The sequence below is a fragment of the Loxodonta africana genome, chromosome 3, assembly GCF_030014295.1.
Source record: "Loxodonta africana isolate mLoxAfr1 chromosome 3, mLoxAfr1.hap2, whole genome shotgun sequence".
NCBI classification, from domain to species: Eukaryota; Metazoa; Chordata; class Mammalia; order Proboscidea; family Elephantidae; genus Loxodonta; species Loxodonta africana.
The window spans coordinates 111,022,325-111,046,312 of NC_087344.1; the positions used below are offsets into that span (position 1 = coordinate 111,022,325).

At 38.3% G+C, this 23,988-nt stretch overlaps 1 protein-coding gene across 1 annotated transcript in view; it reads left to right on the top strand.

Moving 5' to 3' along the window:
* The first annotated feature begins 20,322 nt into the window (after positions 1-20,322).
* The window catches only part of LOC135230739 (leucine-rich repeat-containing protein 7-like), a 197,501-nt gene continuing 193,835 nt past the window's right edge, over positions 20,323-23,988 (top strand). Inside the window, exon 1 of the mRNA XM_064282125.1 lies at positions 20,323-20,548. Coding sequence (XP_064138195.1) covers positions 20,360-20,548 — 189 coding nt within the window. The 5' untranslated portion in view covers positions 20,323-20,359. The remainder of the gene's footprint in view (positions 20,549-23,988) is intronic.

Sequence of the window (23,988 nt, forward strand, 5' to 3'; positions counted from 1 at the left end):
CTGCCACCCCAAAACTGAAAAGACTGGCAAATACAGAGATTCATAGTTTACTGGAAACAGAAACTACTGCTGGAGCCTGGTAGGAAAACTTAAAGGGTAGTTTTACTAATTAATGGAGACTGAGCTTGGACTAGCTTGACAGATAAAAAATCCTGGGGACTCAGCTATAAGTTGGCCCCCACATTTCCATGAGCTTTGCCTCCAGGGACCCAACTGGGTTTTCAGAGTGAAGATCACTACTGAAAAAATTACAAGGTTTAGACCCTATTCAAGAAGGAATCACTAAGAGAACTGAAAAATAACAGGGGAAAAGACACTAGAGGAAATTTTAGCCTTATTACTATAGCTAAAGCAAATATGGTCTATTCACCAATAGAGACCATATTCTGCGCCATAAAACACACCTTAATAAATTTAAAAACTCATGCAAAATCTGCTCAGAGACCACAATGGAATTAAACTAGAAATCAGTAACATAGAGGAAGTTGGAAAATCTTAAAATATTGAAATTAAACAACACACTTCTAAATAACAAGAGCCGAAAAGAAGTTGCAAATAAATTTAAAATATTTTTAACTAAATGAAAATGAAAATACAATTTATCAAAATTTGTGAGATGTAGCAAAAGTACTACATAGAGGGAAATTTATAGCATTGAATGCATATATTAGAAAGGAAAAAAATCCTAAAATAATATAAGCTTCCACCTTAAGAAGATAGATAAAGAAGAGTAAATCAAATCTAAAATAAAACCAAAACCAAACCCATTGTCTTAGAGTTGATTCCAACTCATAGTGACCCTGTAGGGCAGAGTAGAACTGCCCAATAGGGTTTCCAAGAAGCACCTGGTGGATTCAAACTGCCAACCTTTCAGTTAGCAGGCATAGCTTTTAACCACTATACCACCAGTATTTCCAAAATCTAAAATAAGCAGAAAAAAAAGAATAAAAATTTGATTAGAAATCAGTGAAATTGAAAACATAAAAAGGAGAAAAACAATAAAACCAAAAGCAACTTCTTGAAACAAAAATTGATAAACTTCTGTTCTTGTTGTTGTTAGGTGCCGTTGAGTCGGTTCCGACTCATAGTGACCCTATGCACAACAGAACGAAACACCGCCCGGTCCTGTGCCATCCTTACAATCATTGTTATGCTTGAGCTCATTGTTGCAGCCACTGTGTCAATCCACCTCTTTGAGGGTCTTCCTCTTTTCTGCTGAACCTGCACTCTGACAAGCATGATGTCCTTCTCCTGGGACTGATCCCTCCTGACAACAAGTCCAAATTATGTAAGATGCAGTCTTGCCATTCTTGCCTCTAAGGAGCATTCTGGCTGTACTTCTTCTAAGGCAGAATTGTTCGTTCTTTGGCAGTCCATGGTATATTCAATATTCTTCACCAACACCACAATTCAAAGGCTTCAACTCTTCTTCAGTCTTCCTTTTTCATTGTCCAGCTTTTACATACATATGATGTGATTGAATATACCATGCCTTGGGTCAGCCACACCTTAGTCTTCAAGGTAACATCTTTGCTCTTCAACACTTTGAAGAGGTCCTTTGCTGCAGATTTCCCCAATGCAATGCTTCTTTTGATTTCTTGACTGCTGCTTCCATGGCTGTTGATTGCGGATCCAAGTAAAATGAAGTCCTTGACAACTTCAATCTTTTCTCCATTTATCATGATGTTGCTCATTGGTCCAGTTGTGAGGTTTTTTGTTTTCTTTATGTTGAGGTGTAATCCATACTGAAGGCTATAGTCTTTGATCTTCATTAGTAAGTGCTTCAAGTCCTCTTCACTTTCAGCAAGCAAAGTTGTGTCATCTGCATAACGCAGGTTGTAAATGAGTCTTCCTCCAATCTTGATGTCCCGTTCTTCTTCATATAGTCCAGCTTCTCGGATTATTTGTTCAGCATACAGATTAAATAGGTATGGTGAAAGAATACAACCCTGATGCACACCTTTCCTGACTTTAAACCAATCAGTATCCCCTTGTTCTGTCCGAACAACTGCCTCTTGATCTTTGTAAAGGTTCCTCATGAGCACAATTAAGTGTTCTGGAATTCCCATTCTTCGCAGTGTTATCCATAGTTTGTTATGATCCACACAGTCAAATGCCTTTGCATAGTCAATAAAGCACAGGTAAACATCCTGCTGGTATTCTCTGCCTTCAGCCAGGATCCATCTGACATCAGCAATGATATCCCTGGTTCCACATCCTCTTCTGAAACCGGCCTGAATTTCTGGCAGTTCCCCGTCAATACACTGCTGCTGCCGTTTTTGAATGATCTTCAGCAAAACTTTGCTTGTGTGTGATATTAATGATATTGTTCTATAATTTCCACATTCAGTTGGATCACCTTTCTTGGGAATAGGCATAAATATGGATCTCTTCCAGTGAGTTGGCCAGGAAGCTGTCTTCCATATTTCTTGGCATAGACGAGTGAGCACCTCCAGCACTGCCTCTGTTGGAACATCTCCGTTGATAGTCCATCAATTCCTGGAGCCTTGTTTTTTGCCAATGCCTTCAGAGCAGCTTGGACTTCTTCCTTCAGTACCATTGGTTCCTGATCATATGCCACCTCTTGAAATGGTTGAATATAGACTAATTCTTTTTGGTATAATGACTCTGTATTCCTTCCATCTTCTTTTGATGCTTCCTGTATCATTCAATATTTTTCCCATGAAATCCTTCACTATTGCAACTCGAGGCTTGAATTTTTTCTTCAGTTCTTTGAGCTTGAGAAATGCCGAGCGCATTCTTCCCTTTTGGTTTTTCATCTCCAGCTCTTTGCACATGTCATTATAATACTTTGTCTTCTCGAGAGGCCCTTTGAAATCTTCTGTTCAGTTCTTTTTCTTCATCAATTCTTTCTTTTGCTTTAGCTGCTCAACGCTCAAGAGCAAGTTTCAGAGTCTTCTCTGACATCCATCTTGGTCTTTTCTTTCTTTTCTTTTCAGTGACCTCTTGCTTTCTTTATGTATGATGTCCTTATGTCATTCCACAACTCGTCTGGTCTTCATGCACTAGTGTTCAATGCATCAAGTCTATTCTTGAGATGGTCTCTAAATTCAGATGGGATATACTCAAGGTCATATTTTGGCTCTCATGGACTTGCTCTGATTTTCTTCAGTTTCAGCTTGAAATTGCATATGAGCAATTGATGGTCTGTTCCACGGTCGGCCCCTGGCCTTGTTCTGACTGATAATATTGAGCTTTTCCATCATCTCTTTCCACAGATGTAGTCAATTTTATAAACTTCTAGACAGCTAAATAAGAAAAAAGGTAGAGAGAAGATGCAAATTACTATTATTAGAAATGAAAGTGAGGCCATCACTACTGACCCCATGGGCAATAAAAGGCTAATAAAGGGATATTATGAACAACTCTAGGGTACAAATTTGATAACTTCGATGAAAAAGACTAAGTCCTTGAAAGACACAATCTTTCAAAACCACACAAGAACAAATAGATTGTTTGAATAGGCTTATATCTGTTAAAAGGAGTCCTGGTGAAACAGTGATTAAAGTACTCAGCTGCTAACCAAAAGGTCAGTGGTTCAAACACACCAGCCTCTCTGCTGGCAAAAGATGTGAAAGTGCATTTCTGTAAAGATTAGAGCCTTGCCCTATAGGGTTGCTATGAGTCAGAACTGACTTGATGGCAACAGGTTTTTTTTTTGGGGGGGGGGCGTATTAATATCTATTAAAGAAATTGAATCAATAATGAATAACCTATCAAAACAGAAAGCACCAAATCCAGATGACTTCAATGCTGAAGTCTGCCAAACATTTAAGAAAGAAATAATACCAATTTTCTACAATCTATTCCAGAAAATAGAAGCAGAGGGAATACTTCCTAGCCCATTCTGTAAGGTTGGCATTTCCCTCATATCAAAACAAGATGAAGACATTACAAGAATGGAAAACTACAGACCAAAGTCTCTCGTGAACATAGATGCCAAAATTCTCAACAAAATATTAGCAACTCAAATCCCACAAAGTGTAAGAAGAATTGCACATTTCATCGAAGTGGGACTTACTCCAGGTATTCAAAGCTTGTTCAACATTTGAAAATCAATTAATGTAATCCATCACATCAGCAGACTAAAGAAGAAAAATCATATGATCACATCAATAGATACAGAAAAAGCATTTGACAAAGTCCAATACCATTCATGATTTAAAAAAAAAAAAAAAATTAAGAATAGAGGAAGGTGTTTTAGTCAGGGTTCTGCATAGGAAGAGACCCAATAAGATTAAATATAGATAGGTAGAGACAGCAGTAGTGATAACAGAGAAATGGAGATGGAGATAGAGATGATAGAGGTTTATTTTAAGGAATTGGGTGACATGATTGTGGGAGGCAGGGCCTGGCAAGTCCAAAAATCTATAGGGCAGGAAACAGGCTGGCGATTACTGCAATTTTGGGTCCCAAAATCCATAGATCAGGTGATAGGAAGAATGGAATTCTGGCAAGATGTCTATTTATAGTCTACAGGCATAATACACCCTAGGGGAAACTTCCTTTTTACTCTTAAGGTCTTCAACTGATTGGAGGAGGTCTGCTCACATTATGTGGGTTAATCTGCTTTACTTAAGGCCAATGTATTTAATCAGATGTAATTACATCATAACAGTATCTAGACTAGTGTTTGACCAAACAACTAAGCACCATAACCTAGCCAAGTAGACAAAAAAGAACTTAACCATCTAGAGGGGAACTTCTTCAAATTAATAAAGAACATCTACGAAAAATCTGTAGCCAACATCATATTTAATGTGAGAAACTAGAAGACTTCCCCCTAAGATGGAGAACAAGACAAGGTAGTCTCGTCTCACTACCCCTATTCAATATCATACTGGTAGTCCTACCTAATGCAGCTGGGCTTTTTTAGTTCATTCAATCTTCAAATGTTATTTTATAGATGAAGAAACTCAGGGTCACACAGCCAGGCAGTTGGCTCCAGAGTTCAAGCCCTTAACTATGATGATGTATTACCTCTCAAGAGCATCACTTCAGTTTTGAACATGTTCTGTTGAAGACGACAATGAAACATAAAATAGAGATGATGAGAGAAGTAGACATTATTTAGAAATAAAAATTTTATGTCTATCCACTTACAAAGGTTAAAGTAAGTGAGAATCAGGAGAGATGAATGAGATTGTAAAGAAAGAGTGTAAAGAATTAGAGGAGCAACAGGCACAGGGAAAAAAAAAAAACTATAACACTCTAAATCTCAATATTTGGTGTGAGAAAGTGGCATCGTCTCCAAAAATTAAAATAGGGGAACCAAAATGGTAGAAGAAAATAAGAAGAGTATAATGTCTGGGAAGCCAAAGAAAGAGAATGTTTCCAAAAGGATGATGTAGGTCTGTGTCCAGTGCTCCTAAAAGTTCAAGTAGCAAGGGATTAAAGATTAGTTTGGACAATATTCTTTGAAGTATAGAAATTAATCTTCTACCTTCCTGATTTATCTCTTCTTACAACAAAGACTTCACTGAACAAAAAGACATTTGAAAAATACGTATGTACTCACAAGGACAGAGAAAAGAGGAGACACAGGAGACAAGAAATTTTAACAAGCTTTTAGAAGACAAAGAAAGAAGAGGATGTAGCTTATACACATGTACATTGTACAGTAAATTGTTAGCTCCATTGTAAAGTGTCTACAAAGGGATATGCAAAGAGAAGCAAACTGATTTACCCCACAGACCTCCTTAGAACATTGGTGACACCAGGTACCAGGCAACTGAATAGAATTAGTGCTAAAAATTGGGTAATTAGCTGAAACTCTACACAGAGTTCACATTACACAAAGCTACATGACAGTGTCCAAGCAGAAGACCAGAATATTCTTCTCCAGAATATTTTTCAAACTACTCTTTGGCTTGCAGTCAGATCATTCTACAATGAAACCCATCATACATATAAAGCTTCCAGTTAGCTATTTAGATCTGTGCTCTTTGATATTGAAGAACATTCACCATAAATTTGTAGAAAAATATGAAAGAGAAAGACCAAAAGGAAAAAAAAAAAGCAAAACACAAAACAGAGCTCAGAAATAACACAGAGAGAAAGGGGAAAGAGACAAAACACAAATAGGACAAAATTAAAGCATAAAGTAAATCTAGGGAGTACGTCCTAATAGGAGTTCTAGAAAAAGAGAAAAGAAAAAATTAAATGAAGAAGAGGAAATTATCAATTAAATAATATCAGACTTAACAGAATTGGAAGATAAGTGTTTTTGAAGTCAAAGTACCCATCAAATATGCAGTACAATGGTAAAAAAAAAAAACTCAAACACACACTGAAGCACGTTGTCATGAAATTTCAAAAGACTGAGAATAAAATAAAAAACCTTAATTTTTTTTTTCTGGTCGAGAGGAATGTGGATGTGAAAGAGGATTTTGCCTGGGAAATATGTCTTCAAATTTATGAAATAAAATGATTCCTAAACTAAAAGTCTATATCCAGCCAAACTATCAATTATTTGTGAGTGAAATAAAGCCATTTCAGGCATGTAAGTTCTCAAAAAGATGTACCAGTAGAATTACACAGCCAATTATTATAACTGCCGTCAATAAGTTGTACAACTACACAAAGTTGAATGGGCAAAATTTGTGTGATACATGTATTTGCAACAATGACAAAAAAAAAAAGTTACTGAGGCTGCTTATCTACAACCAAAAACCTTATGGGATTTGGTTTCTTGGTTTGGAAGTTTAGGATCATGGTTTCATGGGACATCAAAATTAATTGGCCTAATAACATGTTTAGTGCTTCTGTTCTACCTCCTAGTTTGTTGTACAATGCGTAGGGTCTTAAAAGCTTGCAACGGGCCATCCAAGACACAAAAATTTGTCTCTACCTGGAGCAACAGAGGGAAAAGGAGAGTCAAGAAAAAGAGGAAGATATGGAACACGAAAGTTGGAAGCAAAAAAGGATTGGTAGTTGGAAAATATGGCCTTAGTGATAAAAACAATGCCAGAGAATGAATGATAGAATTTTGCAAGATCAACAATTTCTTCATTGCAAACACCTTCTTTCACCAACATAAACAGCATCTATACACATGGACCTCGCCAGATGCAACACACAGGAATCAAATCAACTACATCTGTGGAAAGAGACAATGAAAAAGCTCAATATCATCAGTCAGAACAAGGCCAAGGGCTGGCTGTGGAACAGACCATCAATTGCTCCTATGGAAGTTCAAGCTGAACCTGAAGAAAATCAGAGCAAGTCCACGAGAGCCAAAATATGACCTTGAGTATATCTCACCTGAATTTAGAGACCATCTCAAGAATAGATTTGACACATTAACACTAGTGAACACAGACCAGACGAGTTCTGGAATGACATCAAGGACATCATCCATGAAGAAAGCAAGAGGTCACTGAAAAGACAGGAAAGAAAGAAAAGACCAAGATGGATGTCAGAGGAGACTCTGAAACTTGCTCTTGAGCGTTGAGCAGCTAAAGCAAAAGGAAGAATTGATGAAATAAAAGAGCTGAACAGAAGATTTCAAAGGGCAGCTCAAGAAGACAAAGTAAAGTATTATAATGACATGTGGAGAGCTAGATATAGAAAACCAAAAAAGAAGAACACGTTTGGCATTTCTCAAGCTGAAAGAACTGAAGAAAAAATTCAAGCCTTGAGTTGAAATAGTGATGGATTCTATGGGGAAAATATTAAAAGATGCAGGAAGCATCAAAAGAAGATGGAAGGAATACAAAGAGTCATTATACCAAAAAGAACTAGTTGACATTCAACCATTTCAAGAGGTAGCATATGACCAGGAACTGATGGTACTGAAGGAAGAGGTCCAAGCTGCACTGGAGGCAATGGGGAAAAACAAGGCTCCAGGAATTGACTGAATATCAACTGAGCTGTTTCAACAAACGGATGCAGCGCTGGAGTTGCTCATTTGTCTATGCCAAGAAATATGGAAGACAGCTTCCTGGCCAACTGACTGGAAGAGATCCATATTTATGCCTATTCCCAAGAAAGGTGACCCAATCAAATGTGAAAATTATAGAACAATAACATTAGCATCACACACAAGCAAAATTTTGCTGAAGATCATTCAAAAATGGCAGCAGCAGTATATTGACAGGGAATTGCCAGAATTTCAGGCCGGTTTCAGAAGAGGATGTGGAACCAGCAATATCATTGCTGATGTCAGATGGATCCTGGCTGAAAGCAGAGAATACCAGAAGGATGTTTACCTGTGTTTTATTGACTGTGCAAAGGCATTTGACTGTGTGGATCATAACAAATTATGGATAACATTGCAAAGAATGGGAATTCGAAAACATGCAATTGTGCTCATGAGGAACCTTTACATAGATCAAGAGGCAGTTTTTCAGACAGAACAGGGGATACTGAGTGGTTTAAAGTCAGGAAAGGTGTGCGTCAGGGTTGTATTCTTTCACCATACCTATTTAATCTGTATGCTGAGCAAATAATCCGAGAAGCTGGACTATATGAAGAACAGGGCATCAGGATTGGAGGAAGACTCATTAACAACCTGCTACATGCAGATGACACAACCTTGCTTGCTGAAAGTGAAGAGGACTTGAAGCACTTACGGACGAAATCAAAGACCATAGCCTTCAGTATGTATTACGCCTCCACATAAAGAAAACAAAAACCCTCACAGCTGGACCAATAAGCAACATCATGATAAATAGAGATAAGATTGAAGTTGTCAAGGATTTCATTTTACTTGGATCCACAATGAACAGCCATGGAAGCGGCAGTCAAGGAATCAAATGATGCATTGCGTTGGGCAAATCTGCTGCAAAGGATCTTTTTAAAGTGTTGAAAAGCAAAGATGTCACCTTGAAGACTAAGGTGCACCTGACTGAAGCCATGGCGTTTTCAATCGCATCATATGTATGTGAAAGCTGGGCAATGAATAAGGAAGATCAAAGAAGAATTGACGCCTTTGAATTGTGGCATTGGCAAATAATACTGAATATACCATGGACTGCCAAAAGAAAGAACAAATCTGCCTTGGAAGAAGTACAGGCAAAATACTCCTTAGAAGCAAGGATGGCGGGACTGCGTCTTACATACTTTGGACATGTCATCAGGAGGGATCAGTCCCTGGAGAGGAACATCATTTTGGCATACTACAGGGTCAGCGAAAGAGAGGAAGACCCTCAACGAGGTAGATTGACACAGTGGATGCAACAATAAGCTCAAGCATAACAACGATTGTGAGGATAGTGCAGCACTGGGAAGTGTTTTGTTCTGTTGTGCATAGGGTTGCTATGAGTCAGAACTGACTCCACGGCACCTAACAACAACAACAATATGGAATGTGCAGCTAATTGCCTCCATGAACAACTGCCTTCTTTGTCCTGAGACCAGAAGAGCTGGATGTTTTCCAACTACCATTACTGAACATTTTGATTAAAGATTCCATAGAAGAATCCTGATCAAAAGAGGAAAAATACAGAACAGAATTTCAAATTCTCATGGACTCCAGACTTCCTGGAACCATGAAGTTGGAATGAACCCTTGACACTATCGCCCTGAGATAATCTTTAAACATGAAACCAAAATATCTCCTGAAGCCTTCTTAAAATCAAACAGTAGTTTACCTTAACTGGTAAAAAAATATCTGCCTTGAGCATTATGGTGTTATGGAATCATAATGGTGAGCAACTCAATAGATTAGGTAGGAACCTTAGGGGACAGTCAGGTCATGTTAATGAGGGAGGAACAACTAAGAAAAGAAGAGTGAGAACAGCTGGACAACTCAAAGTATGTAATCAGTGTCACTAAATGGTATATATAGAAACTTGAATTATATATTTTGCTGTGTACATTCTCAACAACAAAATAATATTAAAAAATTATAAAGAAAGATGCTGTATAAAATAAAGATTGAATCTCAGTACCTGGCATAATAAATGAATATCCTGAGGAAAGAAAAAAAAAAATGACAAATTATAAAATGTACCTACCAAACATTCTTTGTTGGTAAGTTACTCAACAGTGTTTTGCACCCAAGTAAAAGAATAAATCTAGAAAGAAGACATGGGATCTAGAAAACAGAGATATAACACAGAAAAGCAAAAACCAAAAAAAAAACAAACCAAATCCAGAGCAGTCGAGTAAATTCCTACTCATAGTGACCCTATAGACAGAGTAGAACTGCCCCATAGAATTTCCAAGGAGCACCTGGCAGATTTGAACTGCCAACCCTTTGGTTCGCAGCGGTAGCACTTAACCACTATGCCACCAGGGTTTCCACAGAAGAACAGAGAAGACCTAAATTCACAGATTGATAGTAGAGAAAAATTCCAGGATGTCAGCCATATATAAGGTCTAGAAAAAAAATCACTCCAGTCTGTTGTTGTTGTTAGGTATCCTGGAGTCGGTTCCGACTCATTGCAACAATATGCACAACAGAACGAAACACTGCCCAGTCTGGTGCTGTCCTCACAATTGTTGTTATGTTTGAGCCCATTGTTGCAGGTCAATTCATTTCATTGAAGGTCGTCCTTTTTTTCACTGGCCATCTTCTTTACCAAGCACAATGTCTTTCTCCAGGGACTGCTCCCTCCTGATAATATGTGCAAACTATATTTTTTTTTATATGAGACTAAGTCTCACCATCCTTGTTTTAAGGAGTATTCTGGATATATTTCTTCCAAGGCAAATTTGTTCATTCTTTTGGCAGTCCATGGTATATTCAACATTCTTTGCCAACACCATAATTCAAAGACATCAACTGTTTTTCAGTCTTCTTTATTCATCGTCCAGCTTTCTTATGCATATGAGGCAATTGAAAACACCACGGTTTGTGTCAAGCGCACCTTAGTCTTCAAGGTGACATCTTTGCTTTTCAACACTTTAAAGAGGTCTTTTGCAGCAGATATGCCCAACTCAGTGTGTCTTTTTGTTTCTTGACTGCTCTTTCCATGGGTATTGATTGTGGATCCAAGTAAAATGAAACCCTCAACAACTTCAATCTTTTCTCTGTTTATCATGATGTTGCTTATTGTTCCAGCTGTGAGGATTTTTGTTTTCTTTATGTTGAGGTGTAATACATACTGAAGGATGTGGTCTTTGATCTTCATCAATAAGTGCTTCAAGTCCTCTTCACTTTCAGCAAGCAAGGTTGTGTCATCTGCATATCACAGGTTGTTGATGAATCTTCCGCCAATCCTGATGTCATATAGTCCAGCTTCTTAGATTATTTGCTCTGCATACAGACTGAATAAGTATGGTGAGAAGATAAAACCTTGACACACAGCTTTCCTGACTTTAAACCACGCCGTATCTCCTTGTTTGTTTGAACGACTGCCTCTTGATCTATGTACAGATTGCTTGTGAGCACAATTAAGTGTTCCGGAATTCCCATTCTTTGCAATGTTATCCATAATTTGTTATGATCCACACAGTCTAATGCCTTTGCATAGTCAATAAAACACAGGTAAACATCCCTCTGGTGTTCTTTGCTTTCAGTCAGGATCAGCCAGGATCCATCTGACATCAGCAGTGATATCCCTCCTCCCATGTCCTCTTCTAAATTTGGCTTGAATTTCTGGCAATTCCCTCTAGATGCACTGCTGCAACTGCTTTTGAATGATCTTTAGCAAAATTTTACTTCTGTGTGATATTAATGACATTGTTCTATAATTTCTGCTTTTTGTTGAATCACCTTTCTTTGGAATAGGCACAAATATGGATCTCTCCCAGTTGGTTGGCCAGGTAGCTGTCTTCCAGATTTCTTGGCATGGACAAGTGGGCACTTCTAGTATTGCATCTTTTTGTTGAAACATCTCAGTTGGTATTTCATCAATTCCTGGAGCCTTGTTTTTTGCCAATGTCTCCAGTGCAGCTTGGACTCCTTCCCTTAGTACCGTCAGTTCTTGATCATATGCTACCTCTTGAAATGGTTGAATGTTAACCAATTCTTTTTGGTGCAGTGACTCTGTGTATTTGTTCCATCTTCTTTTAATGTGTCCTGTGTCATTCAGTATTTTGCCCATAGAATCCTTTAAAATTACACCTTCTTCAGTTCCTTCAGCTCGAGAAATGCCAAATGTGTTCTTCCCTTTTTTCTTCCCTCCAGGTCTTTGCACGTGTTAGCTGCTGTTCAGTTGGCCTCCAACTCACCGCGGCCCCATGTTTTACAGAATAGAACTGTTCCATAGGGTTTTCTTGGGTATAATCTCTGTAAAAGCTTGTCACCAGGCATTTTCTTCTGCAAAACCCCTGGGTGAGTTAAAAATGCCAACCTTTTGGTTAGTAGCTGATTGCAAACTGCTTGTACCACCCAGGCTCTATGTTGAATTACTTACAAGTACATAGAAAAACCAACCAAGGAAAAAACAATGAGGTAATTTTTAACTCGAAACAAAAAGATGCACAAGGAATAAAATGTGATCAAATTACAACTAGACAGTAGATAAGTGATAACTTTGGTGAAGGGCCCTGGTGGCACAGTGGTTAAGCATTTGGCTGCTAATCAAAAGGCTGTCAGTTCAAATCTACCAGCAGCTCTTTGGAACTCTATGGGACAGTTCTACTCTGTCTTATAGAGCTGCTATGAGTCAGAATTGACTGAACAGCAACAGGTTTGATTTGGTTTTGGCTATCTTTGCTGAAGGGTAAGACAGTACACAAAACCGGGGATGTCAGCACAAACTTGACCAAGGCTAAGTCGTAGAAGCTCCATAGACTCGTCTGAACTCCCTGTGGGACAAAGTTATTGGGCTGAGGGCTGGGAACCATGGTCTGGCAGGACATCTAGCTCACTTGACATAACATAGTCTATAAAGAAAATGTTCTACACCCTACTTTGGTGAGTAGTGCCTGGGGTCTTAAAACCTTGTGAACGATCATCTAAGATATTCCACTGGTCCCACTCCATCTGGAGCAAGGAAAAATGAAGAAAACCAAAGACACAAGGGAAAGATTATTCCAAAGGACCACAACTACCACAGCCTCCACTAGACTGAGTCCAGCACAGCTAGATAGTGCCCAACTACCACCACCAACTGCTCTGACAGGGATCACAATAGAGGGTCCTAGACAGAGCTAGAGAAAAAAATAGAACGAAATTCTCACTGACAAAAAAAGACCAGACTTACTGGTCTGACAGAGACTGGAGGAACCCCGAGAGTATTGCCCACAGACACCCTTTTAATCCAGTACTGAAGTCTCTCCTGAAGTTCACCCTTTAGCCAAAGATTAGACAGGTGTCTAAAACAAACAATAACACATGCAGTTCAACCGTGTTTAGGACACTAAATGGGCACACCAGCCCAAATGCAAAGACAAGAGGGCAGGAAGTGACAGGAAAGGTGGAAAAAGGGAAATGAAGAACTCAAGGTTGAGAAGGGGAGCATGTTGACACATTGCTAGGGTGACAACCAATGTCACTGAACAATATGTGTGTTAATTGTTTAATGAGAAACTAATTTGCTCTGTAAACTTTCACCTAAACTGAAACAAAAACCCACTGCCATCAAGTCAATTCCGGCTCATAGCAACCTTATGGGACAGAGTAGAACTGCTTCATAGAGTTTCCAAGGAGTGCCCGGTGGACTCGAACTGCTGACCTCTTGGTTAGCAGCTGTAGTACTTAACCACTATGCCGCCAGAGTTTCTAAGCTTTCACCTAAAGTACAAAAAAAAAAAAAAAAAAAAAAATTATCATTGTACGTATATATATACATAATAAAATAAATACTATTAATTTAAAACAAATTTGTGATATACCTATATTGGTTGGTTAGAACTGTGTGAGAATTTCATTAAAAAAAAAAAAAAAGGTTAATCCACACATTACATACTAAACCTAAACCCATTGCTGTCAAATAGATTCTGACTTACAGCAACTCTATAGGACAGTAGAATTGCCAAAAACTTCAAATCTTTATAGAAGCAGACTGCCACATCCTTCTCTCATGTAGAGACTGGTGGGTTGGAAGCGCTGACCTCTTGGTTAGCAGGTGAGTGCTTTAACTGTTGTACCACCAAGGCTCCTACATTACGTACTAAAAAATACCAAACCCACTGCCGTTGAGTCGATTCCGACTCATAGCAACCCTTTATGATAGAGTAGAACTGCCCCATAGGGTTTCCAAGAAGCGGCTGGTGAATTTGAACTGCTGACCTTTTGGTTTGCAGTCTTAGCCCTTAACAACTGCACCACCAGGGCTCCACATTACATACTAGGAAACTATTATTGAACAATCCATAATTAACATTATAAGTAAGTTATTTAGATATTTAGAGAAAAATACTATGAAAAACAAAACCTTTAAAAGAAGTTGAAAGTCATTGTGTGTATGCAGCAGAAATCAGAGATGGAAGGAGTTAGGATTGTGAGATACTCCATGAACTAGGTGCCAAAGTCATCAGTGGATAAAGAGGAATATTGAAGAGATTGTTAAATAAATGGAATGAGGAATAATAGAGGTTATTATTGCCAGGTAACAAGATCCTCAGAAAATCAGTGGTTTCAAAGGTTGAGAGAAGACTAACAGATTTTAGAGAGCAAGGAAGACAACAGCCTCCCCCTTTCAATCCAGAGTGCGTAAGATGAGTGAAAATCAGCCTGCCCCACTTTTAAATGTTGTAAAATAAGTGATGACCTTGGGAGAGAACCACGTTTAAGATTATGCGGGATAGGAAACATTCAGTGAAGAGACTGAGGCTTCTTGACATTGTGGTTTATGGTGTAAAGCATAGTCTAAGAGTTCCGAGGGAGTAAAAAATTGGTCCAAAGTAAAAGCTTAGCACATTGTGAGGATGAAATAAGGAATAGGAGGATAACTAGAAGAACTGACATTTTGGGTCAGTGGAAGCAGTCCGACCCGACAGCACTGGGTTTTTTGGGTTCTGGAAGCAGTCCTACATGAATTACATTCCAAAAGTCCTGTTGGACAGTGGACACTGTAGCCAATGATTTAGATACAGGGCTGAGTGTTTCCTTTTCTTTCTTTTATTTCTCTTTATGAATTATGGAGAATTTTATTTATTTGTTTTTGTACTTTAGATGAACGTTTACAGAGCAAATTAGTTTCCCATTAAACAGTAAATACACATACTGTTTTGTGACATTGGTTGCCACCCCCACAAAATGTTAACACTCTCCCCTTCCTGACCTGGAGTTCCCCATTATCAGCTTTCGTGTCCCCTCCTGCCTTATAGTCCTTGCCCCTGGGCTAGTGTGTCCATTTAGTCTCATTTTGTTTTATGAGCCTGTCTAATCTTTGGCTGAAGGGTGAACCTCAGGAGTGACATTGGTACTGAGCTAAAAGAGTGTCTGGGGACCGTACTCTTGGGATTTCTCCATTCTCTGTCAGAGCAGTAAGTCTGGTCTTTTTTGTTTGTGTGAGTCAGAATTTCATTCTACATTTTTCTCCAGTTCTATCCAGGGCCCTCTATTATGATACTTGTCAGAGCAGTCAGTGGTGGTACACAGGCACCATCTAGTTGTGCTGGTCTCAGTCTGGTGGAGGTTGTGGTAGTTGTGGTCCATTAACCCAGTAGTCCTTTGGAATACCCTTTCCCTTATGTCCTTGGTTTTCTTCATTCTTCCTTGCTCCAGATGGAGGGGACCAGTGGAGTATCTTAGATGGCTGCTCACAAGCTTTTAAGACCACAGACGTGCTCACAAAGTAGGATGTAGAACATTTTCTTTATAAACTATGTTATGCCAGTTGAGCTAGATGTTTCCCAAGACCGTGGGCCAGGGCTGGGTGTTTTCCTCTTGATGCATAATAAATTTGGGCAATGGCAGCGACAGACACCTACCAAGAAATAATCACATGGTCTAGAACAGAAAGGTGAATGTGAGACACCAGAGAACAGAAAACATGGACAATTGATTCATCATTTATGTGGGAGTCATAGAGACAGGGGGTATACATTCTTGAGTCAGCCTTATAATGTCACTGCTGGGTGATCAGTGTGGCTGCTAGTAACTCAAATTAAAAACCTGAGAGTCTTTGAGATATTTCCTTCTTCTCTAAAAAAAAAAAAAAATTTACTAGCAGTCTTCTATTCCAGATCACATTTAACCTGTCACCAGGGAGAGACATGAAAGGCACCAACCTCACAATCAAGGATTTCAAATAAGGTCACATAAAACAATTTACAAAACATGATTCAGATTCCCAGAAATAAGAAATGCAGAAGTTTGGGAGATAAAAGGAAATAGTGAAGAAAGGTCATGTTTTTAATATTTTTTAGTCAGCCTTGCACAGATTACCGTGTGCAAACAGACATCTGTAAGGGCTTATTCATAGATGGAATGAATTTGGAGATCTAAGAGAGGGCAATGAATGCAACACCATTCCTCTTCAAGTTGTCATTCCCAGCATAGTAGACAATATGATTGTCTGATTCAAAATGGCCAATACCAGTCCATTTCAGCTCACTAATGCCTAGGATATTGATGTTTATGTGTTCCATTTCATTTTTTATGATTTACAATTTTCCTAGATTCATACTTCGTACATTCCAGGTTCTGATTACTAATGGATGTTTGCAGATGTTTCTTCTCATCTTGAGTCGTGCCACATCAGCAAATGAAGGTCCGGGAAGCTTTACTCCATCCACATCATTAAGGTCTACTCTACTTTGAGGAGGCAGTTCTTCCCCAGTCATCTTTTGAGTGCCTTCCAACCTGGGGGGCTCATCTTCCAGCACTATATCAGACAATGTTCTGCTGCTATTCATAAGGTTTTCACTGGCTAAAGCTTTTGAAAATTAGACTACCCTGTCCTTCCTAGTCTGGCTTAGTCTGGAAGCTCATCTGAAACCTGTCCTCCATAGGTGACCCTGCTGGTATTTGAATACCGGTGGCATAGCTTCCAGCATCACAGCAACACACAAGCCCCCACAGTATGACAAACTGACAGACATCTGAATTGGACAATTATACAGTCTACTAAGCTGGGAATGACAACTTGAAGAGGAATGATTTTGCATTCATAGTCAAAAAGAACGTTTCAAGATCTATCCTGAAGTACAACACTGTCAGTGATAGGATAATAACCATACGCCTACAAGGAAGACCAGACCAGTTATACGACTATTATTCAAATTTACACACCAACCGCTAGGGTCAAACGTGAAGAAATAGAAGATTTTTATCAGCTACTGCAGTCCAAAATTGATCGAACATACAATCAAGATGAGTTGATAATTACTGGTGATTGGAATGTGAAAGCTGGAAACAAAAGAAGTATCAGTAGTTGGAAAATATGGTCTTGGTGATAGAAACAATACCAGAAATCGACTGATAGAATTTTGTAAGACCAATGACTTCTTCATTGCAAATACCTTCTTTCACCAACATAAACGGTGACTATACACATGGACCTCGCCAGATGGAATACAAAGAAAACAAATTGACTACATCTGTTGAAAGAGATATTGGAAAAGCTCAATATAATCAGTCAGAACAAGGCCAGGGGCCGACTGTGGAACAGGCCATCAATTGCCCATATGCAAGTTCAAGCCGAACCTGAAGAAAATCAGAGCAAGTCCACAAGAGCCAAACTATGACCTTAAGTACATCACACCTGAATTTAGAGACCATCTCAAGAATAGATTTGACACATTGAACACCAGTGACTGAAGACCAGATGAGTTGTGGAATGACATTAAGGACATCATCCATGAAGAAAGTAAGAGGTCGTTGAAAAGACAGGAAAGAAAGTAAAGACCAAGATGGATGTCAGAGGAGACTCTGAAACTTGCTCTTGAGCGTCGAGCAGCTAAAGCAAAAGGAAGAATTGATGAAGTAAAAGAACTGAACAGAAGATTTCAAAGGGCCTCACAAACACAAAGCAAAGTATTATAATGACATGTACAAAGAGCTGGAGATGGAAAACCAAAAGGGAAGAACACGCTCAGCGTTTCTCAAGCTGAAAGAACTGAGGAAAAAATTCAAGCCTTGAGTTGCAATAGTGAAAGATTCTATGGGGAAAATATTAAATGACGCAGGAAACATCAAAAGAAGATGGAAGGAATACACAGAGTCATTATACCAAAAAGAATTAGTCAATGTTCAACCATTTCAAGAGGTGGCATATGATCAGGAACCAACGGTACTGAAGGGGGAAGTCCAAGCTGCCCTGAAGGCATTGGTGAAAAACGAGGCTCCAGGAATTGATGAAATATCAATTGAGATGTTTCAACAAACAGATGCAGTGCTGCAGGTGCTCACTTGTCTATGCCAAGAAATATGGAAGACAGCTTCCTGGCCAACTGACTGGAAGAGATCCATATTTATGCCTATTCCCAGGAAAGGTGATCCAACCAAATGTGGAAATTATAGAATAATATCTTTAATATCACACGCAAACAAACTTTTGCTGAAGATCATTCAAAAACGGCTGCAGCAATATGTTGATAGGGAACTGCCAGAAATTCGGGCTGGTTTCAGAAGAGGATGTGGAACCAGGGATATCATTGCTGATGTCTGATGGATCCTGGCTGAAAGCAGAGAATGCCAGGAGGATGTTTACCTGTGCTTTATTGACTATGCAAAGGCATTCGACTGTGTGGATCATAACAAATTATGGATAACATTGCAAAGAATGGGAATTCCAGAGCACTTAATTATGCTTGTGAGGAGCCTTTACAAAGATGAAGAGGCAGTTGTTCGGACAGAATAAGGGGATACTGATTGGTTTAAAGTCAGGAAAGGTGTGCGTCAGGGTTGTATTCTTTCACCATACCTATTCAATCTGTATACTGAGCAAATAATCCGAGAAGCTGGACTATATGAAGAAGAATGGGGCATCAGGATTGGAGGAAGACTCACTAACAGCCTGCGTTATGCAGATGACACAACCTTGCTTGCTGAAAGTGAAGAGGACTTGAAGCACTTACTAACAAAGATCAAAGACCATAGCCTTCAGTATGGATTGCACCTCAACATAAAGAATAGAAGAATCCTCACAGCTGGACCAATAAGCAACATCATGATAGAGATAAGATTGAATTGTCAAGGACTTCATTTTACTTGGATCCACAATCAACAGCCATGGAAGCAGCAGTCAAGAAATCAAAAGACGCATTGCACTGGGTAAATCCGCTGCAAAGGACCTCTTTAAAATGTTGAAAAGCAAAGACATCACCTTAAAGACTAAGGTACAGCTGACACAAGCCATGGTATATATTTTTTTTTTTTTTTTGCACTTAAAGTATGTTTTACGTTCACTTAATAGGGCTCCATTGATGTGACAGAGACTGCCAATTGCTTCCCCATATCCATTCTCCTTTTGTTCTTTTTTTTTTTTTTAACTTTTATTGAGCTTCAAGTGAACGTTTACAAATCAAGTCAGACTGTCACGTATAAGTTTTTATACACCTTACTCCGTTCTCCCACTTGCAAGCCATGGTATTTTTAATCTCATCATGTGCATGCGAAAGCTGGACAATGAATAAGGAAGACCGAAGAGGAATTGACGCCTTTGAATTGTGGTGTTGGCAAAGAATATTGAATATACCGTGGACTGCCGAAAGAACGAACAAATCTGTCTTGGAAGAAGTACAAGCAGAATGCTCCTTAGAGGCAAGGATGGCGAGACTGAGTTCTACATACTTTGGACATGTTGTCAGGAGGGATCAGTCCCTGGAGAAGGACATCATGCTTGGCAGAGTACAGGATCAGCGGAAAAGAGGAAGACCCTCAACGAGGTGGACTGACACAGTGGCTGCAACAATGAGCTCAAGTATAACAACTATTGTGAGGATGGCTCAGGACCGGGCAGTGTTTTGTTCTGTTGTGCATAGGGTCACTAAGAGGCAGAACCGACTCGATGGCACCTAGCAACAACAAGAGAGGACGTCATAAAAATAAGGGTGAAACGAATATTTTTGCAGAAATGGGATAATACACATAATTTTAACAGAATCTGGAGGTTTCTGTTCTGTGCTATGATTTGTAAAATATGTAATTTAATAAAATTTTTCAAATGTATTATGGACTCATGTTTCAAGTGAGAGTGTAGGCCTGGTATATTGAAGATAGATTTGAATTTAAAGGAAGGATTGTGTTACTGCCCAGTGCTGCAATCGTAAAAGTTGTGTGATGATGGCAAGTCTCTTAACCTCTCTGAATCCATGTCTTTATTTGCTAAATGAGAATAAACCATATCTCACCTACCTTGCAAGGCTGTTTAAGGATTAAGTGATGTAATGCTTGTGCATGCCCCATATAAATTTTCACACATCATGGAATCATAAAATGTGAACCAAAATTAAATACCTAAGATTTAGATTTTTCAATAATGCCTTCAAAAGACTGTTAATTAAGCTTTTTTTTTTTTTTCCTTTCTGTGTTTCTCTAGTGCAGTGCCTGGAGATGACCACCAAACGGAAGATCATCGGCCGTCTGGTGCCGTGCCGATGTTTCCGAGGTGAAGAAGAAATCATCTCAGTTTTAGATTACTCCCACTGCAGTCTTCAGCAGGTGCCAAAGGAGGTCTTTAACTTTGAACGGACATTGGAGGAGCTTTATCTAGATGCCAATCAAATTGAAGAGCTACCCAAGGTAATTTTTGACAGCCTAAATATACACTGTAAATGAGGATTTCATAATTTCCAAAGACTTGGCATAATGATAATATTAACTATGGCTTTGTGTCTGGGTAATGGGCAAATCATTCAAATTGATAAATTTCGCCCGATATTTTCATCTGCCCAATTTGTAGCTTCATGTGATATGTTGGTAACAAAGTGTACTCCATGAAAATCATCATTTTATGAGTTATGCCTCATTTTTTAAATTTAAAATAGCCTCTATGATAATACGAATTGGTGGGTTGAGATCAATAGTTTCTGTTAAGAAAGATAGAAAAAATATGACAGTATTTCTGAATGGAAAATTTACATGTTGTATGTTAAGGTGACATCATTTTACAACTTGAATTATATGTTCCAAGTCTAAGAAATACGTTTACACACACACACACACGTATGTGAAATTACTATTATGAAAAACATGAATTTGAAATGTTTGATTATTATAAATGTCTGAATTTATGTGGTATATACCTAATAAATAAAGTTTAGCTAAAATTTTTAACATCAAACTTCACACACACACACACATATGCCATTATGATATTATACTACAAAAAGAAAATGTCTCTCTGACCTTGTTCTCCATTGCAGAAAATATTGAATGATAAGACCAAAAAAAAAAACCTGGTGCCGTCGAGTCAATTCTGACTCACAGCAACCCTATAGCGACCATATAGGACAGAATAGAACTGCCCCATAGAGTTTCCAAGGAGCACCTGGCAGATTTGGGTTAGCAGCCGTAGCATTTAACCACTACGCCACCAGGGTTTCCTGAATGATAAGAGATTAGCTAAAGTAGACCAAAGCCACACAGCAGAGAGGTTCAATCTAAAACACTGGATCTTAACGATCACCTAAATAAGTGACTCAAGCTAAGAAAACAGTACAGCGTTTACCTGTGAAGGACTTACATAATGGCTCAGAGGGGAAAAAATGTTTTGCAGTCCATTTTCATTGCTTGTGCTGAAAAAAAATGCATATTTAATATCCAGTAACGAAAAAAAGAATCTACCATAATAAAAACTAACTTCATTATTAATATCTGAAATTCCAATGTCCTGATCAAAACAAATTATGAATAATTGTTTTGTAGTGTGAATTATAGTATTTACATAACACTTCAAAGACAAGAGCTATTCAATGTTTACTTCAAAAACGTAATTCTTTTCTTAAGTTTCTCATTCAAAAATTTATACATGAATTGTTTTATGACATTGGTAGTCTACATACTTAATTTTGATAACCTAGAGTGCATTGTGTTATTTTCGATCTTTCCTCATGAGGACTGGGTCAGACCTGGCAAACTTGTTTGCCACATGGGTTAGCAAAAGGCTTGCACACCAAATAGAGGCTGGACTGAAATGGGCTGTCTCTCCCCCCAGATTAAGAGCTTCTTGAGGGCAGAGATAGTACCATATTCATCTTTGCATTCCCTATACACAGTCATGAGTGACATCTTTCACATAATGGGTATCCAGTCTACTTGTTGGCATTGACTGGTGGAACAATGCAGAACATTACATGCACTGTGCGATTTGATTAGCAAAATGTTGTAAGGCATAACCATGCAAAATGTGGTATTTAGCTCTAATTTGACAAAAATAAGCACACATGTTTTTAAGCAATGTTTTTTTAGGCCAGGCCAATCTAGGGTTGCCATATAAAATACAGGATGCCCAGTTAAATTTGAGTTTTAGGTAAAAAAAAAAAAAAAAACTTTTTATTACAAATGTGTCCCAAATATCCCATGGGGTATCTTATACCAAAAAACTGTTTGTTGTTTATCTGAAATTCAAATTTAACAGGGCGTCCTATATTTTTATTTGCTAAATCTGGAAGCCCTAAGCCAATCTAGTCCTTTAAAATCAGTTTCTGATAAATACTAAAAACATGATTAATTAATCAAGTAAATATGTATTTAATATCTACTACACGGTGCTTCAAGCCTTACGGGTTACAAGAAAAATAAATCTCAATTTCTGCTCTCAAGGCTCTGGCTACCTAATTACAGGAAAACATTGAAGCATTAGAGGAGATGGGCATGGTAATATATAATCAGGGCCAAAGAGCCCATACTGTGGTACAGCTTATGTATAGAGAAAAGTTCCATTTTTAGAGGAGGTAGGTAGGGCTCAACCAAAAATCACAGATGTAAAAACTGAGATGGTATCTATGGCGAAGGGAAAAGAAGGGAAGGGGAGGGAAGCAGTGGAGAGTCTGGAAAGGTAGGTGCATGTGGGCAAATGCCAACAATATGTAGGAAGAACAAGGAGAGCCCAGATTCTGAAAAGCCTTGAAAGCCACACAGCATTGTTTGACTTAATGCATTAGGCAGATACTATCATTGGAGAGTGTAAGTCACTGAGGGCCTAAGTAGGCTTGGGGAGGTACCTTTTACTATATTTTGGATATTTGGTTAGTTGAAACAATAGATTAACAATAAATAAAAATACCACAAGTGAATGAAAGATTTAATACATTTTTGCAATGTATAAGTATTAAGGAGAAATTATTATTATTTTATCATCAGTGTGCTTTATATATTTCAAAGATCTCTCACATAATTTCTTAAGGTTTCTCTGATTTCCCAAATTCTATTTTGTTACTTTCATAAAACAGTCCTATAAGTTAATTTCTTCTAAAGCTTCTAATATTGACATATGATCTAAATTATCTGACATTTGAGATATCGTCATAAATGTACATGGATATATTTGTGTATTATTAGCAAAATTGGAAAATAAGAAGCAAAAGAAATAATGTTTCAGTTGGGATTCATTATACATGTTTCAATAATAGAAAACTCAATCCAGACTGACTTAAGCAATAAATAAGCTTGATTAGCTCATGTATGTGGAGGGCTTATCTGCAGGACAGGCTGTAGGGTTGAATTGTTTCTGTCTTTCCATTCTGCCTCCTGGGATCAACTTTATTCTGAGGCTAGCTTCTCTCATGGTAGTTGCAACAGTTCCAGAGTTCATTTCTATAGCATCTAAAAAGAGAAATAATCAGCTCCTCTTTCTCAAAAGGAGAAGGAAGTAGCTCCCCAGAATTAGTTAACTTGTCCTTACATCTCTTTGGCCTTAATTGTGTCACATTGCCATTGCTGAATCAATCACTTCAGCTGTGTGATTACGGAATCAACCACTAAGGCAAGAAAATGGGACTACTTTGATTGGGTTACACAATGATGGGCCATCAGTGTGGAACTGTGATTGCTGGCAGCATTGCAAGGGTGAGGGCTGAAGAAACGTTGGGGAGATTACTACAATGTACACTACAAACAAAGTGTTATAAAATTATTGTTTTATGGGCAAAAGTTATTATTAGTCAAAGACTATGTATAAAGTCTTTAAAAATCTGTGGACAAAATATTAAGCCCTTATAAGACTTAGGTCTTCAAAGTTA